General features: G+C 35.0%; 2 protein-coding genes across 3 annotated transcripts; one reads left to right on the top strand and one right to left on the bottom strand.

Moving 5' to 3' along the window:
• Positions 1-45: 45 nt before the first annotated feature.
• Positions 46-11,417, bottom strand: LOC106181046 (splicing factor, suppressor of white-apricot homolog). 2 transcript variants are annotated; one of them, XM_013565295.2, is made up of 18 exons: positions 11,202-11,416; positions 9,355-9,518; positions 8,846-8,962; positions 8,420-8,496; positions 7,889-8,120; positions 7,543-7,628; positions 6,896-7,026; positions 6,140-6,424; positions 5,709-5,916; positions 5,068-5,107; positions 4,496-4,594; positions 3,980-4,123; positions 3,597-3,773; positions 2,941-3,283; positions 2,608-2,712; positions 2,244-2,402; positions 1,848-1,998; positions 46-1,475 (listed from the first exon to the last, which is right to left on the bottom strand). In XM_013565295.2, the coding sequence occupies exons 1-18, from the start codon at positions 11,384-11,386 to the stop codon at positions 1,389-1,391; spliced, it is 2,790 nt and encodes a 929-aa protein (XP_013420749.1). In that variant the 5' UTR covers positions 11,387-11,416; the 3' UTR covers positions 46-1,388. The 2 variants fall into 2 exon arrangements, with proteins under 2 accessions (XP_013420749.1, XP_086854874.1); XM_086998748.1 differs by lacking the exons at positions 46-1,475; positions 1,848-1,998; positions 2,244-2,402; positions 2,608-2,712 and having other exon boundaries at positions 3,261-3,429; positions 11,202-11,417.
• A 162-nt stretch (positions 11,418-11,579) lies between these two features.
• Positions 11,580-15,196, top strand: LOC106181049 (vacuolar ATPase assembly protein VMA12-like). Its single transcript, XM_013565301.2, has 6 exons — positions 11,580-11,819; positions 11,988-12,061; positions 12,552-12,635; positions 12,957-12,996; positions 13,280-13,398; positions 13,932-15,196. The coding sequence occupies exons 1-6, from the start codon at positions 11,588-11,590 to the stop codon at positions 14,007-14,009; spliced, it is 627 nt and encodes a 208-aa protein (XP_013420755.2). The 5' UTR covers positions 11,580-11,587; the 3' UTR covers positions 14,010-15,196.
• The last annotated feature ends 46 nt before the right edge of the window (positions 15,197-15,242 follow it).

The raw sequence follows: 15,242 nt of genomic DNA, 5'->3' as shown, positions 1-15,242 counted from the left end.
CCTGGGAATTGGTCAATTTATTTTGTATAACCACCCCACTTATGATTAAATTATTCACTTTTATTCATTGTGAAAAGATGCATTCATTTTTTAATTGAAGTAATATCATACTATGGTGATTGACAGATAACATTGTGGCAGTCCAGTCTTAAATTATACCCACCAAAGTTCAGTGAAAAAATTCACCACTTACGGCTGTCATGGATTATTTAATTGAAACCTTTAAATGACAGCGATGTGAGATTATGAAAAACAAGGCATCCTTTAGCATTACCACATCATTAAATATTCATGACAGCTACCAGTAACACAATCCGATACCATAGTCATACAGACGTCTGATATGCCCACAGGTTCACCGACTTAAATATCATGAAAGGCCAGCAAAGTTTCTTCTACAAAATTGTGGAGACAAAGTAATGAACTGGCCTAAGTTACCTCTTTGATAAATGTCCACTCCAAACAACCAAACCAATTAAAATTTACCAAGAAAAACTCATTCACTGAAAAAAGTCAGAATAATACAATTTTTCCTTGATCCTAAAAGTAAGGTTTTTTGATCAGCTGCCTTGAGGTACTTGCATGTTCATGAAATGGGGCAATCAAATGTGCCTGGAAGAGGTCATGATGCAAGACTATCACTGATCTCTATAATGATGCAAGTAGCAACTGTGAATTGTGGTGTCCAAGGTAGCTTGTCTAGTCATGGCATAAATAAGGCCCCTTGCTGGTGAAATAAAGCAGCAATTTGATACTTTTCTTCAGATTGATGTGCACAAAGGCATGCATGCTTTTTTCCCAGAAGTTACCAATAAGTTAATTTACACTCTAAGGTGTACATTCCCTTTTCAAAATGTAGAAAAATGACCTTGTTTAATACAGGTTGGGGACAATTTATTGATTTCTGGCAGCACCAATTTGTACAATGTATGCACCCCCAGTAACACCCATCACTCCTATGCACACAGGCATAATTAGCGTTCACAGACACAGTTTTAACTCAACCACTTCTCCAATATAATGACCTCTACAATGTAAAAGGTGTTCTGTTCAAACAGAATCAAAGGCAGTCAAGGGGAGTCTTTCTCACAGACTCTGGGTGCTTTCATGTCCCTTTTATCTTCCATCAATTGACAGACATAGGTATAGGATATACAGGAATGACTTTGACACTTTCTCCAGAAAATACTATAGTGTAGGAATGACATCAAGCACCATACAATCTTCAATGGTGCAACAATATGTCTGTACTTCTGTCCTGCGTGCACTGAGATGGCGTCTCTTATCATGGACCAAGCAGTCTTTAAAGTGACATTACTTGCAAAAAATACCGTCAAACCACAATCTTATTATAAGTCTTGCTAATTTTCCTTGGGAATAAGTGAATGTCATCCATCATCTGTAAAAATGTTGTCGTCTTTCAACGCATCTTGTCTGTTTTTTTTAAGCATGGCACGGACTTTACTTAGTATCTCCTGAAAATTAAAGAGACCTGCATTTAAAAATATTTATCATTAATAGTACTTTGATGTTCATTAAATCATGTATTCATGCTTTGACCTGGGCTGTAGCCATAATTTAGTGGCTTGTGGGTCTAGTGTCAGTGTAAACAGATATGTACATAAACATTATTAAATATCAGTTGAATGAATAACAGTGAATATCAGGCTAGTTGCGTGTGAGTCAAAAAGTACGTTTATCTCAAACAGATCTGATTAATAGAAAAAAATGGGTCTGTTAGGCTTTTGGGTACAAAACTGTATTGTGAAAATTATAAGGTAGCGAGAAATAATCATAATATCAGTCCCATTCCAAAACACACACACTAAAATACAAACTGCCCTCACATCAGAGTATGTGTCTTCTGTTGACATGATAGCTGTGGAACTGGCCTCTCTGCTGACAGCCATTTTGGCAGGGGAACCATGGGAGGCCTCGGAGTCAGATAAGGTTGGTAATATTGCTTCCTTGGATATGATTTCAGCACCATTGGCATTGCTACAATAAAAAAGGATGCTTCATAACCAATATGCCAATATGAATTACTCTGAATGGAAGTGTTTATGTGAAGACAAGTGTGTGGGAGGGGGTATCACTGGAACACAATATTCCATGAAGCAGATTTTGATAGCGCTTCTGTTACATTTCCCTTAATTCACCATTTTAACCTCACTTCATTAGCCTCAGATATTCACCATAATAATGATAAAGCTTATTCAGACATCGTAAACATTATAACACACCTGGGTCCACTGGATATCACATCATCAAATGATTCCCTTGCTTGGTCAGACTTGATGGAACTTGATGACGGTATTCTGGTCATGCCGGTGGAAAGAGGAAGTTTACGAGCCTCTGGAGATTTGGACTTTGATGCTCTTCTTTTTCTATGACTAGGAGATCTGCAAAATTTTAAACATAAAATAAGAATCTGTTAACATATTTGGTTTAAAATTTGAAATACTATCCTCTCAAAAAGAAAACAAGTGATCTTACTCAATATCTAGACCACCTTTTTTTAAATGATTTTCAAAACTATCCTATTCTTACATTTAATTTATGACCATCAAAAGAATTTAAAATCATCACATTAAGAAGAAGAATAACCTCGACTTAGACTTGGAATGACGGTTTTTCTTTTTTGACTTTCCAGGGGATCTGGACTTCGAACGGGATCTTCTCTTCTTTTTACCGGGGGACCGGGACTTGGAGCTAGACAGAAACAAACTTACATCAGCCACTTTGACAAGCCTGTGACGTCCACATATAAACAACATATTATTTTAGCAATTCCCAAGAAAATAAAAAGATATCAATTTTCAAAAACTGCCGATCAAATTTTACAAGGGCAAAATAGTCCTTTATTCTGTCACCTTTTTCATTTTCATTTGAAAACTACACTAAGTTAAAATGTGCATTACTTTAAACAAATGGTCATACCGTCTAACAACTGCATATGCACTAGGTGGGGTTTTAGATTTCTTTCTTCTTGTCCTGGAGCGCGATCTCCTGCTTTTTGATCTTGATCGTTTTCTTGATCGAGAAGACTTGTGTGACCGTGACCTGGACTTAGACCTAGATCTTGATTTCCTTTTTTTGGCTTTCGACCTCTTCGGAGATCTGGACCTTGACCTTGATCGTGACAGAGATCGTTTGATAAGTTTACTTGGAGATCTGGAAGTTTTTCGCACTGGGGACCTGGCAGCCATGACAGGCGCTGGACTGTTTTGTCTGCTACTTAGTGGTGTGATGACTGGGGAGGGCTGGCCTGGTGCAGAGGGGACTGCAGAGAGAACCATATTATACTTACTTACATTTCTTAGTCAGTTGTTTACACAAGAACACCATCTCATCAGATTTAAAACAAATAAACTGCAGAACTTCATAGCTCTGTGATGACTGGGGAGGGCTGGCCTGGTGCAGAGGGGACTGCAGAGAGAACCATATTATACTTACTTACATTTCTTAGTCAGTTGTTTACACAAGAACACCATCTCATCAGATTTAAAACAAATAAACTGCAGAACTTCATAGCTCTATTATGAAATTAGTTCAAACAAAATATTTCCAGTGATAAATGAAATTTTACAGCCTACCTTCCTTACTTGCCAGATCTCCTTCCCCCTGGGTTGCAGACATGGTATTGTTCTTTAGCATATTTATAAACATGGCCGCTTTCCTCTTTCTTTCAACCTGAAGCTGTTTCTCTTTGCTTGCCCAAGACAAACGCTCCCTTGCAGCTGCAGCAAGCTTATCTTTTAGCTTGTACTCCACTGAAAGGGAAAGATGCAAACGTGAAGGTCAAAACTGTGTAAAAGCATATCATGACAAAATACATAAAATTATAAACAACTATCCATAAAAATTCAAAGATATAAATGTTATTTATACCTCATGTCCATTTAACACCAAAATAAATAGGTAAATAAATAAATAAATAAAAATATGTCAATATCAATATGATATAAATGCATCTTACCTTGTCTCCGTTCCATTTCCTCTGCTGATATGGGTGTTCTCTCTGGTCTGTCCTCCGTGATCTGCTCAGGCACAGGCATCTTTGTCATGTCCTCCTCCTCACTCTGGGTACCACTGGTAGTTCTTACCTTGTCCTTCCCTTCACCTGAAATAAAACTCTTGTCAATACAGCTGCTATCTTTTTACCGTGCAGATATATTTATACTGTAACTAAGAACCAGGCCAGATACCTAGAAGAAGGGGATGGAGGACCACTGCATATTTTCAAGGACTACTAGCAAGATACGTAATTTAATATTGGTTTGACAAAATGATCTGCATTAAAATTTCATTTAAAGGTGGCATGTTCTTAGTTACAGTATAAATATATCCAGTGTATTTTAAACAAACTGGTAAATAATACAGCAGGGTTTATTTATTAGCAGTAAAAGGAGACTTCACTTGTATTAAAATATTAGACAAAAACCAAAGATGACAGAGAGGTTAAATTGAAAATAGGATAGAATATCAATTTTACCATCTTCATCACTACTTTCATCCACAGGGAAGGCAGCAGTTTTTTTCTTCTCTAGAGGACCAGACTCATTCTCCTTGGCCTTAATGGAAAAACTAATAGCTGCAAAAAAAATTAAAAAATGATGTTATGTTTTGATACACAAATTTGTTAGCCAAGATAAAAAAAAAAAATTCACTGCACATCCATTAGTATAATGAATAAATTCATTATGAACAAAGTCACTTTGCCTGACACACAATTGTCATTTTTTATGGAAGTAAAAATTATTTTTTGTCTTACTGTATTATGTATTGCTGTATTATGTAAGTATTATGGTAAAACTGAGTGTGTGACACAGCTCAAGCAATTATCTCTTGAATCCAGCTCCTTAAGGGAAATTAGGCTTTTAGACAGTCTAAAAGTGGAAAGTAATATATCTGATTATGGAACCATCCATATTATAATCTACTTCTTATCCTGATATACAAGATTCTACAGCATCTTTTTCCTTTTCCTCTCTTCTTTCCTCAATTGTAAAAGATGCTCCAGATATTTCAGCTCCTTAATGAAATCTTATTTCTTTGTCAACTTACCTTTTGGAGGACCTCTGTCTGTTTCTTTGATCCCAAATTCCTGAAATAAAAGTATTACACAGATGAATTACCAAAAAGGACACACACTAAGCTACAATCTAAGCAAAAGCAACACTTTAGTAATTGTTAAATTTGAACTGTGCTAACCCAGTACAGTGCATGCTTTTCAGACAAATGTCTTTACTTGCAGGGCAGTCATAGCTTCTTTCCTGAACCTCATTTTTGATGGAAGAAAGAGTCAATATTATGTAAAGGAAGTGATACAAATGTAGTGTTAAGCTACTGCAAGTAATACAAATGGTAGTGTTAATTTACTGCATAAAACTACATCTGAAGAATATCTACTGAAGTACAAAATGCAGATTCAGAACACACTGGCACATAGAATATCAAATAAAAGCTATTAATGAAATAATTTGGTTAAAGAAGAGAAAATACTCATACCATTTTTTTACTTACTCCTTCTTATGATTTTCGTGGTGAAATATTTTTGTATGGTGAAAATTAGAGTATCTGTCTTAAAAAATGCACATTTGAGGCCCTTGAAACATGAACAAACCAAGTAAAAAGTGTTACTAATCAATGCCCAGTAAAGCGTGGAGAAAACAAACCATGTACTGCATTGTTGCAGACTAAGCTACCTTTTCATAAGCATTCTTCTTGTACTGGTAGTATGAGTGATGCATATGCCACGGATGTAGAAACTGAAACCTGGGATCATCCTTGGCTTTCACCGTCTTCTCAAACTCATCTCCATTCCTGGCAACATAGTCAGCCATCTTGTCAATGATGGGCTGAAGATCTGGTGGCGGAGGTATAATTTGGGGGCCTGCAGCAGCCTGCTGGGGACTATGTAATAAAAACATATTTCACATGAACAAGCAAATTGGATTACTGTGACAAAAATACCACACCCACAAATCTACATCATTCAAGAACAGTGTGTCAGGAGTAGTTACAAGGCTTAAATTACAGAAGTATGGCAGCTAAGGTGCAACAATCTGTAACCTATTCCTGTGGTATGTGCTTTTTTACAAAAATGCTTTGCATTTATATATTAACAGTCCCTTACCCAGTATCTGCAGGCTGTGGTAACTTTGCAGGGACAGTCCCTGGGGGTGGGGGCTGGTCAGAGGGCAGGGTGACTGGTTCCATTCCTGGGGGTGGAGGTAGTCTGTGGTCATAGTGATGAGGATGAGGATGGTGATGATGATGATGGTGGTGGTGGTGGTGATGGTGGTGCATATAGCTGCTATGGTGATAGTCCTGTGACATGTAAGGTGGCATGGGAGGTGGTGCCACTTCATTGCTGTAGGAAACACCTGCACCTTCATGGCTGCCATCTGATTTTGATTCCCTAAAACCAGAACAAGGGAACTTACAAGCTGAATCAGGACTGACACAGTGCATAAAACAAGGTGTAGATGTTTATTTAACATGTGCAAAATTCTGCCCTTTTATTCAAATTCAACAAGAAAGTTTTTTTGTATTTATTTTTAGAGCGAGTGACAGTCACTACAATATTTTTAGCCGAATTTGATATGGTTGGCCACATAACACACACTTGGTTTTGCACAAATACACATGCAGCACAGAGCTGTTTTGAGTCATTGGTCTTCAAAATAAGATGTGTTATTGCTATTTATCACAATGCTCAAAATTATATCTGTTTGAGTGGTACTTAAATATTGTAGAGAAAAAATATGGGGGTAAGTAACATGTGGTCATACTATTTTAATACTTAAGTGACAAAGACAAAGGAAGGTAAGGATACTGTGACACAGAGTAAAGCATGCACACACTGATCATGGGATGGGACAAAACGTACCTGTTAGAAGGTTCTGCAGGCATGGGGCTACCTGAACGCGAGGTTTTGGACATCTTGCTGAGTAATTTCCCATATGCAGTATCACTGATACGAACAACAGGTTTTGGCACACTTGTTGCAGATGTGGTGTCCTGATAAATGTTAAATTTAAAATAAGTAAACAAGTGGAGAAAAATAACTCATTCTGTCACTCAAGTTTTGATAAGTTATCATTCTCCTCTCATATGATTATATTAAAGGGAAAATAACTCTTCGTTTTGGCCAAAAAATGAATTTTCCTGGAGTAAACAAAAATTTTCCCATAGTTACCAATGGTTAATGAATCCATTTTTACATTCAAAGTTAGTCCCTGATTTTTTCTAAAAAGTTTGGTTTTTTGTTAAGAGATTTTAACAGAGTATAGCCATCAATGGAGGTCCCGTGGTCTAAAGACAAGCTCAGATATCAGAATAATAGCTATAACTGCCGTTTTTGTGGTAAAACAGAATATATTATATTTCTATGAGTTATTCACTATGTTTTTATTGTGAAATATAGATCTCATACGAAGAGTTATTATCCCTTTAAGTGACAACTCATGTTCAACAGTCCACTGCTCAATGTTAGAAATGAGTGACTTGTAAAGTTGTGAATAAAATCCGACTTACTGGTGATGGCTTCCTTGCAGCCATAAGACTGGGGTGAAGGTAGCCACTGTGGTCATGTTCATCATCCTCCTCACTCTCCAGGTGACCTGAAATAGGCACAAAAAATACATTCAGCAGACATATATTATAAGAGAAAGACAGTTCATTGATTATTGTCTTTATCTAAAAAATATAAATAGATAAAATTATGCTTGATGTACTTTATACATATATTTTGGAATTAACATTTAAATATAAATTAATATCTGAACTGGATTCATTCAACAGAGCCCCATAAAATTATGAATGTATTCCCTTTAAAGTAAAATTCAACACACAATTTACAAAAGAAGACCTCTTAACTTACTTTGTCTCCTCTTGGTTTTAGGTTTCGGAAGTTCTATAGACTTGTATTTCCCAGATTTAATCAGTTTAATGAGATGTTTATAATATGGAAACAGCTTGTTCTCAAAGTTCATGAATTCAAATTGTTCATTGTGTTTCTGTTTTGTCTTGATGACTATTTCAAACTGTCCTCCTTGTTCAGCCACAAAGTTGGCCGTCTTCTCAATAATAGCATGAAGCTTCACAGAAGAAGGCTGAAGGTAAACAAAGACATGTTAAATATTAAATTTTTGAAAATCAACTGATCCATCAAATCATTTGTAAACATGTTTGGAGATTTGAACAAAATCAGACTCTAATCTTTCAAATTACATTATATCTTTTGTCATCTAAATCATTTCCCGTCCTCTGTTCTTCACAAACAGAGCACTAAAAATATTTTCAGGAAGCATTAAAGGGGGGGTAGGTAAACATGAACTGTATGTTTGTGTTTATCAAAAAAAGTTTTTCAGGAACAGAATTTAATTTTAATGCTTCAGTGTCCAGTACTTACCAATATGATTGATGGGGGTATTTTTGCCTTGAAATCATCTGGTGGGTTAAATGGTTCCTCATCATCTTCCTCTTCTTCTGCATGAAGAACCATTTAAAACTATTAATGTTTTTCTCTTCACTCTTTGACAAACTTGTTTTAAAACTTAATGTGAGGATGCTCAATGATTAATAGCTTCAAAAGAAAACAGTTGTCAAAACCACTGTTCGGAGTTCAAAAGTTTGAGAAAGAATAGAAGATATAAATATCATCTTCTTAGTTGTTAATAAATCATATCATTTCCTCCTAATATTAACAACACAGGTAATTTAAGAAAACAACAATGTACTTAGAATATGTGAAAAAAAAAGGTTAAGTATGATGAAAACCATAATGCTAAGATTTATGGTTATTAAGGGTAGATATTGCATACAGCATGCTGGTTACCTTTGCCCTCCTGTTCATCACTCGGCTGGGCAGGATCATAGCCACCATCGTAGTTGAATCCTATTGCCTCATAACGGTTCTCTGACAGTTCCTGGTTTAACCTTTTCAATTCTTCCTCTACATAAAATATTGGATAAAGCCATAAATAAACTTTCACAATATTAAATAACAATGTTGTTAACATGCAGAAAATAAATGTTAGTTCTTTCACTTGTCATTCATTTGAAATTTTTTAGAAGGGGTTGGAAACTTTAACATTCTAAATATTTGATTATCTTCCAAAAGGGCATACATACAACATACATACTGCACACACGCACGCATGTGCACACACACATAAGGCAAACCCAACAACAAAATGAATATAATACTGTTTCAATACCTCAGGCCTAGGATACTTTATATGGTGACATGAATTGATAGAAGACATGATGTCAGTGCAACAGTTAATCAAATTTCAGAGTCAAATACATACTATTTGTGTCCAACTTTATATCACTAACACCTACCTTCATACAATGCCTTCTCTGAAACATCCGTGTGAAGTTCTAAATATCTCTCTTCATCACACAGAGCTTGAATCCTTTGCTCTTCCTCCTGTATCGGCTCTGATCTGTCCAGGTAGTCAGCATCATAGGGCCGAAGGTCATGTAAGTGACCTCTTCCATCGTACCTGATGAACAAATCACTAAGTTATTACATGCAATAAAAGAGATGGACTGCAAAGACGTCATATGCACTTTACCGTTTAAGATCTATAATAAGAGCCTGAAATAAAAACTGTTGGTTACATAAATGAAGCACTACATGGTACAAATATCTAACTTTTCTGCTGTCAGCCACTTGATTACCTTATCCTAAAGGTAATTTTTGACTCATGATTCATGCACATGACATCAGAGGTTTTACGGTTTAAAATGAATGTCTGAAAGATGGAAGGACTTTTAAAGATATTTATATATTTCAAAATATTCAAGTGTCTAGCAGCATGTCTGATTTACATTATATTGCAAGCTGAAAATCCTGAATCATCAAATAAGTGTTTGGTTGTACAATGGTAAAAGCAACCAAAAAGTAAGGCATACTGACTTCTCAATATTTCAGAATTCATAGCTTCGTAAAAATCCGTGTTCAAAATAACAGAAACATTTCTAAGCACAAATCTCTGTCTAGAATTAATCCCAAAAGGTAAATTCAAAACAAAAAATTGGCCAATTTTCAAATTCAGAATTTTGTGTTCTTTTCCTCTTTTCTTATCATTTTATGTTTATAAAATTTTATATTTTTTCCTTGAAAATGTTTCTGATGTGACAAAACTTAAAGAAAACAATATACGGGATCCAAATTAAAAGAAGAGGCATAAATGTCAATTTTGTCATTAACATGAATGACCATAATTTCCATGTTTTTACAATGTTAAATTTAATGACAGATTACACCAATCACAGATTTTTAAATACCTCTGACTGAACTGTTTTAGGAAAAAATAGACCATTAAATTCTTACACCTCCTCTTTTCTTATATTTCTCTAATCAATTACAGGTACAAAAATCTGATTGGTCTGGGTTTTCCGTCACTAGCACCCCTATATGATATTCACCTAGTGTGCAGTAAAAAGAAAACCATTGTTATAATGAGTAAAATGCATATGCTGCTATCCATGTCAGGATTAGGTAGAGCCAAATGAACCAGGCAATATAATAACAGAAAGCAAATGGATTTTCTAAGAACCTGTCTTTTAATTGGCAGGTGAATGAGTATGCTGGGTTTGGAGAGCAAAGGCAATGGAAATATGTTACACTTACTGTCTTTTATGCTCCCATTCTGCAGCAGGTCAGTTCCATGTTGTGTTAAGATATATCTTTTCAACTTCAGCACACTCGGTGAATATCATAAACTTAATAGGTGTACTGGTGGATGGTTATTCGAACTATCATGAACAGATGGGATAGGCTATACTAACAGTAACAATTCAATAAACAAAAATAGCAAGGTGGCCAGCATGCTGCGTTTCATGCCGACCACTACAAACCATAGCATATAAAATAGGTCTCTTGGTCTGACCCCCAAACATTGCATTCGAAAGACGAAATGTGTCTAGTGTAAAACTTCTGTATTCCTCGGGGTGGGCACATCTCTGACTTAGCCATTTGTGACCTGATGACCTTCAGCACAGGACATCTACAGGGGATTTACAGAGCTGCTCCTCTTCACTTCAACACTTACCATATCCTAGAGAGATTGCTAAACTTCGAAATGAAACCCTGTACAAAATGGAACTGTTATGTGGTTAAATAAGAAATCGAAATGTTGAAATCGACACCTTGTGTATGGATTGGTGCCAAGGACACCGACCTGTCAATCATCAAGCTGCTGTCGCCCATCCACGGGATTAAGTGCTTGCATTTGTCAATAAATAACGCCTTCTCGTCGTCCTTGAATATTTTACATGCGTATCCAAACACAAACAAGTCTTCAAGTTCCTCATTTTCCTTTGTCAATGTTGGCAGATTGTGCACGTTCCGTTTTCTCGCCGCCATGATGGATCACTTTAAATTGTAGTGGAGGGGGAGCAGGCTCATGTGACTGGGTAGTAGAGCAGGAATGGAATACACCACAGGGAATGCAGCGAGATAGTTACTCTCAAGCAGTCTTACTGTGTGGACTAGGAAGTGGAGGGTTAAACTTATTATTTTCTCAAATAATATTTACCCTATTCAGATTATTTAAAAACGGTAAGAATGGACTTTTCCAAGTCACATCCTGGAACTTTTAATATGGTTGCTCCCATGGAGAGTGAAATTTCTTTAACAGATACGATTTTACATTACATAGAATGTTTGTGCAAGTCTAATGACATTGAAAGTGATTTAAGGCAAGAACTCGATAAATACAGAAAGGCAAAAGAAGGAAACAATGGCCTTATACCTTTTAGACTTGTAAAACGTATCCATAGGTCATTGGAAGCGAGAGGTACTAACTAGCCAGGATGCTACATGTAGTTTACTCTTTTGATAAAAATTAATTTACAGTCTACACTAAACTTCCATTAAGAGATATCGCACTTTCTTATCCGCCGAATTGGATAAATCGAGCTCACAATCTAGTATAAGCATTATATATTTTGTTTTTCTTTTTAAGGGGAAACGTTGTATCTCCACCAGTTGTTAGAACAAAGTACAATACATCTTCCTTCACCACAGCTTCCTCCAAGGGTAAGATGTGTGCTTATATGTAACAATCATATTATCAAGTCAAGATTTGAAGCAGTGGGGAAATTGAGTGAAATGTGTCGCAATGAAATAGAATCAGGGTAACAGTTGAAATGTTCATATAATATATCATATGTATATATTGGTCTGGTGAAAATAAATGAAAATTCTGACCTGTGATTGAACAGTTAAAGACTGAACTTAAGAACCTTTTCTTAATTAAGTTCTCAAAGGTTTCTTTTATCAACATATTATATTGTATAGAAATTTTATAATTTAAATCCCAATCATTTTTCTGTAGACATTTTCATCCAGTTTCACAAAGAGTTCATATTATACCAGGTAAAAAGTGTCTCTCTTCAGGTTTTTATTTCTAGAGGTATGTTATCAAGAGAAACTGCACCAGACCTTCATATGTAAATAGACAATTTTGTATATGGATCACAGTGTTTACAGAATTAAAATATTGCTGCTTTTATACATGTATCTCTAGGACCCAAAGTTAGAAGCCAGGATACAAGCACTTAAAGCAGAGCAAGAAAACAGAGAGTATGCCCAAATGATCAAAGATGTAAATGTAAGGTTGAAAAGTTAATTTTTATTGGTTTTGTAACAAAAGTGTTATTGTTATAGAAAAGGTATGCAAAATATATTTAGGTTATGGATATTTTTGTCACACTTCCTGGACAAGTTTTTTTTACACATGTATGTACTAGCAATTTCACCTAATTACCTTTATAATTACATTAAATGTGATTAAATATTTACAAGTTTTAATTTAGTTATAAATTGTTAAAAACAGTAATAATAGTGGACATGGAGCTGCAATCTTTCTTATTGGCACCCATTTGTATGCTGTATGCTTTGTGAAATCAAGTTAACACTTTATTTTTTCCAGAGTTTTTCCAAAAAGGACACTCACACATTTGGAAAAGAAAGTAAGTGTGGCAAAATTTAAATGAAAACGATTTATTAAATAATATCTTTTTTATGTTAAAGTTTGATGAATTGTTCCCCTATAACACTGATAACAGGGTGCAAATAAGGCATTCGCCAGTTACTTGATGCTTATAAGTTAGTTAACTAACCAATTATACGTTAATGAAGTCTTACCTGCAGGTACATTGATTAATTAACTAGTATTCCTGCAGATCTCCTTGAATACCTGTAAGATAGTAGACAGTTTGCAAGCTTTTAATTCAGATGTCTTATTCATTTCAGTCAAAAGTGTGAACAGGCACATGATTTCAGTGCTCAACTTTGTGCTGACAGTCGTTGGTTCTTTTGTGTTTGCTTACAAAGCTGTTGAGTACTCTCTGTCTGAGCCTAATATGGCAATGGTGAGTACCACACTCGCTACTCCCCCCCCCCCCCCCCCCCCCCCCAAGAACTAGTAACCTGTAACAATATGTTCTGCATTTAATACAGGGATGAATTTCAATTCATTTGAACATCAGTAATTATTTGACCTCAGCTCAAACAAATGTAGTATCTGCACATCTTTAGAATTGCACTGTCAGGGCACATGGATCAGTTTGAGCCCATCATAAGTCAGTGCATTTTTGAGACACTTGAAGTAAAATTTATATGTTGGGATAAATTAGAATTTTTAGCGCTTTTATATTTATATGCCTTTAGAGTTGAGGATTCCCTTACTTGTATGTGTTGTGGTAATTTTTCTGATTTAAACATATAAAAATACAAAATGTCTGAGTGAACAATAATGACTCGCCAGAATATAATTGTTAATGCAAAATGAATATCGAAAATGATGTTCGACTTTTCCTTAGAGTTTTTTTTCTTTGACACTTTCATGGTGTTAATATGAAAGGAAAACCCAGACTTGAATCAATCATTTTTTGTTTTGTTTCAGCAACTTATGGCAGGAATGACCTTTGCAACAGTAGTTTTCTTTGCGGATGTCTATTTCATAATCAAAATAGATGTGTGACCAAGACTGGTACAACCAATAATAAGCAGCATTATAGCGGAGAGTATCTAAAACTTGTTAAATTTTACACAAAAAAGACAATGTTATGAGAATAGCAGTGCTCCTATTTGTTAGCCTAGAAAGGAGCAATCAAAGTTTAAAGACAATCTCCTTTTTTTAGAAAGAATGGTGAGATTTGTTTCCCAATTATAACTTCTACAACACCTGACAAAAGTTATATATATACTGGTACATATGTTAAAAAGAAAAAAAAATGATGCTTAAAGCTGTGTGTGACAGGACCTGCAAAGATTATTTATAAGTATATTTAATATATTTAAGAACATTTATAGCATTACTGATGCAAATTTATTAACTGGTTCAAGTGTTTTAACAATGTTTTTTTTTTTACATTTTGTTTACATTTTGCAATGAATTTAAAGAAATGTAACTTCCAACATATCACTGAGCAAATTTATTGATCTATGACATTGTAGATATGTATTTAATTTTGACAGTATGATGATTTAAGTTTATTATTTCAAAAAAAAAAAAAAATACATACCTATAGTTCCTGTTGCATGGGTAAGGAAATGATATTAATTAACCCAGACCCACATAATAAATAAAATATTCTTTGGGGATGGCTAGCTCTTATTGAATGACATATAATTTGAATAAGTGATACTGTTGTGCAATAAGAAAACATGAGAGCATAGACAGGGTGGATGGGAGTAAGGGGAGTAATTATTATTATTAGAAAATGTTTTTATTTTTTGGTTAGATCTGGGGCCATTTGATGAAAGTATTATAGTTGACTTTGGTATCAAATCCTCTCCTTCCACAATATTTTGTGTTGATATGCCTATCTGCTTTCTTGTGTTCATTTTAAATAATTTGTTTGGTACAAGAGAATGCTTATTGCAGTAGACCATCTGCTGTTAACGCTGATAAGCTGTTTACATTCTGTAAAAGGTGAAGTATTTATTTTTGTTTCTCTTTTACAAAAACAATATGATTGGTTTAATGAGAATGATAATATAGTCATAACAAAGTCACACATGCAAGAGTCTCTGGGTCAACTAGATTATACTCTCACCACTTGTAAAATTGATAAAAGAATGTTTTTTCTTTGATTTTAAACAGTTTCCACTTCTATATACAATGTTCAAACCAGTATCTAGAAAAAATTAAAGTGACAAAGTTTAGCATTTTTAAACACTCATTCACTACATAAACCACTTCTTGGACAAC

Source organism: Lingula anatina, chromosome 1 (assembly GCF_051362555.1).
Source record: "Lingula anatina isolate TDL-2025a chromosome 1, LinAna3.0, whole genome shotgun sequence".
NCBI classification, from domain to species: domain Eukaryota; kingdom Metazoa; phylum Brachiopoda; class Lingulata; order Lingulida; family Lingulidae; genus Lingula; species Lingula anatina.
Note: the sequence above shows the minus strand (reverse complement) of the source record. Positions and strands in the feature narration are given on the sequence as shown.

Excerpts from the sequence above, each read along its gene's own strand:
- LOC106181046 (XM_013565295.2), bottom strand. The coding sequence starts at position 11,386 with ATGGCGGCGAGAAAACGGAACGTGCACAATCTGCCAACATTGACAAAG. Across the intron at positions 8,963-9,354 it reads AGAGAAGGCATTGTATGAAG|AGGAAGAATTGAAAAGGTTA; the intron begins GTAGGTGTTAGT and ends TATTTTATGTAG. Across the intron at positions 1,999-2,243 it reads GTGATATCCAGTGGACCCAG|CAATGCCAATGGTGCTGAAA; the intron begins GTGTGTTATAAT and ends TTTTTATTGTAG.
- LOC106181049 (XM_013565301.2), top strand. The coding sequence starts at position 11,588 with ATGGACTTTTCCAAGTCACATCCTGGAACTTTTAATATGGTTGCTCCC. Across the intron at positions 11,820-11,987 it reads TAGGTCATTGGAAGCGAGAG|GGGAAACGTTGTATCTCCAC; the intron begins GTACTAACTAGC and ends TTTCTTTTTAAG. Across the intron at positions 12,062-12,551 it reads CACCACAGCTTCCTCCAAGG|GACCCAAAGTTAGAAGCCAG; the intron begins GTAAGATGTGTG and ends ATGTATCTCTAG.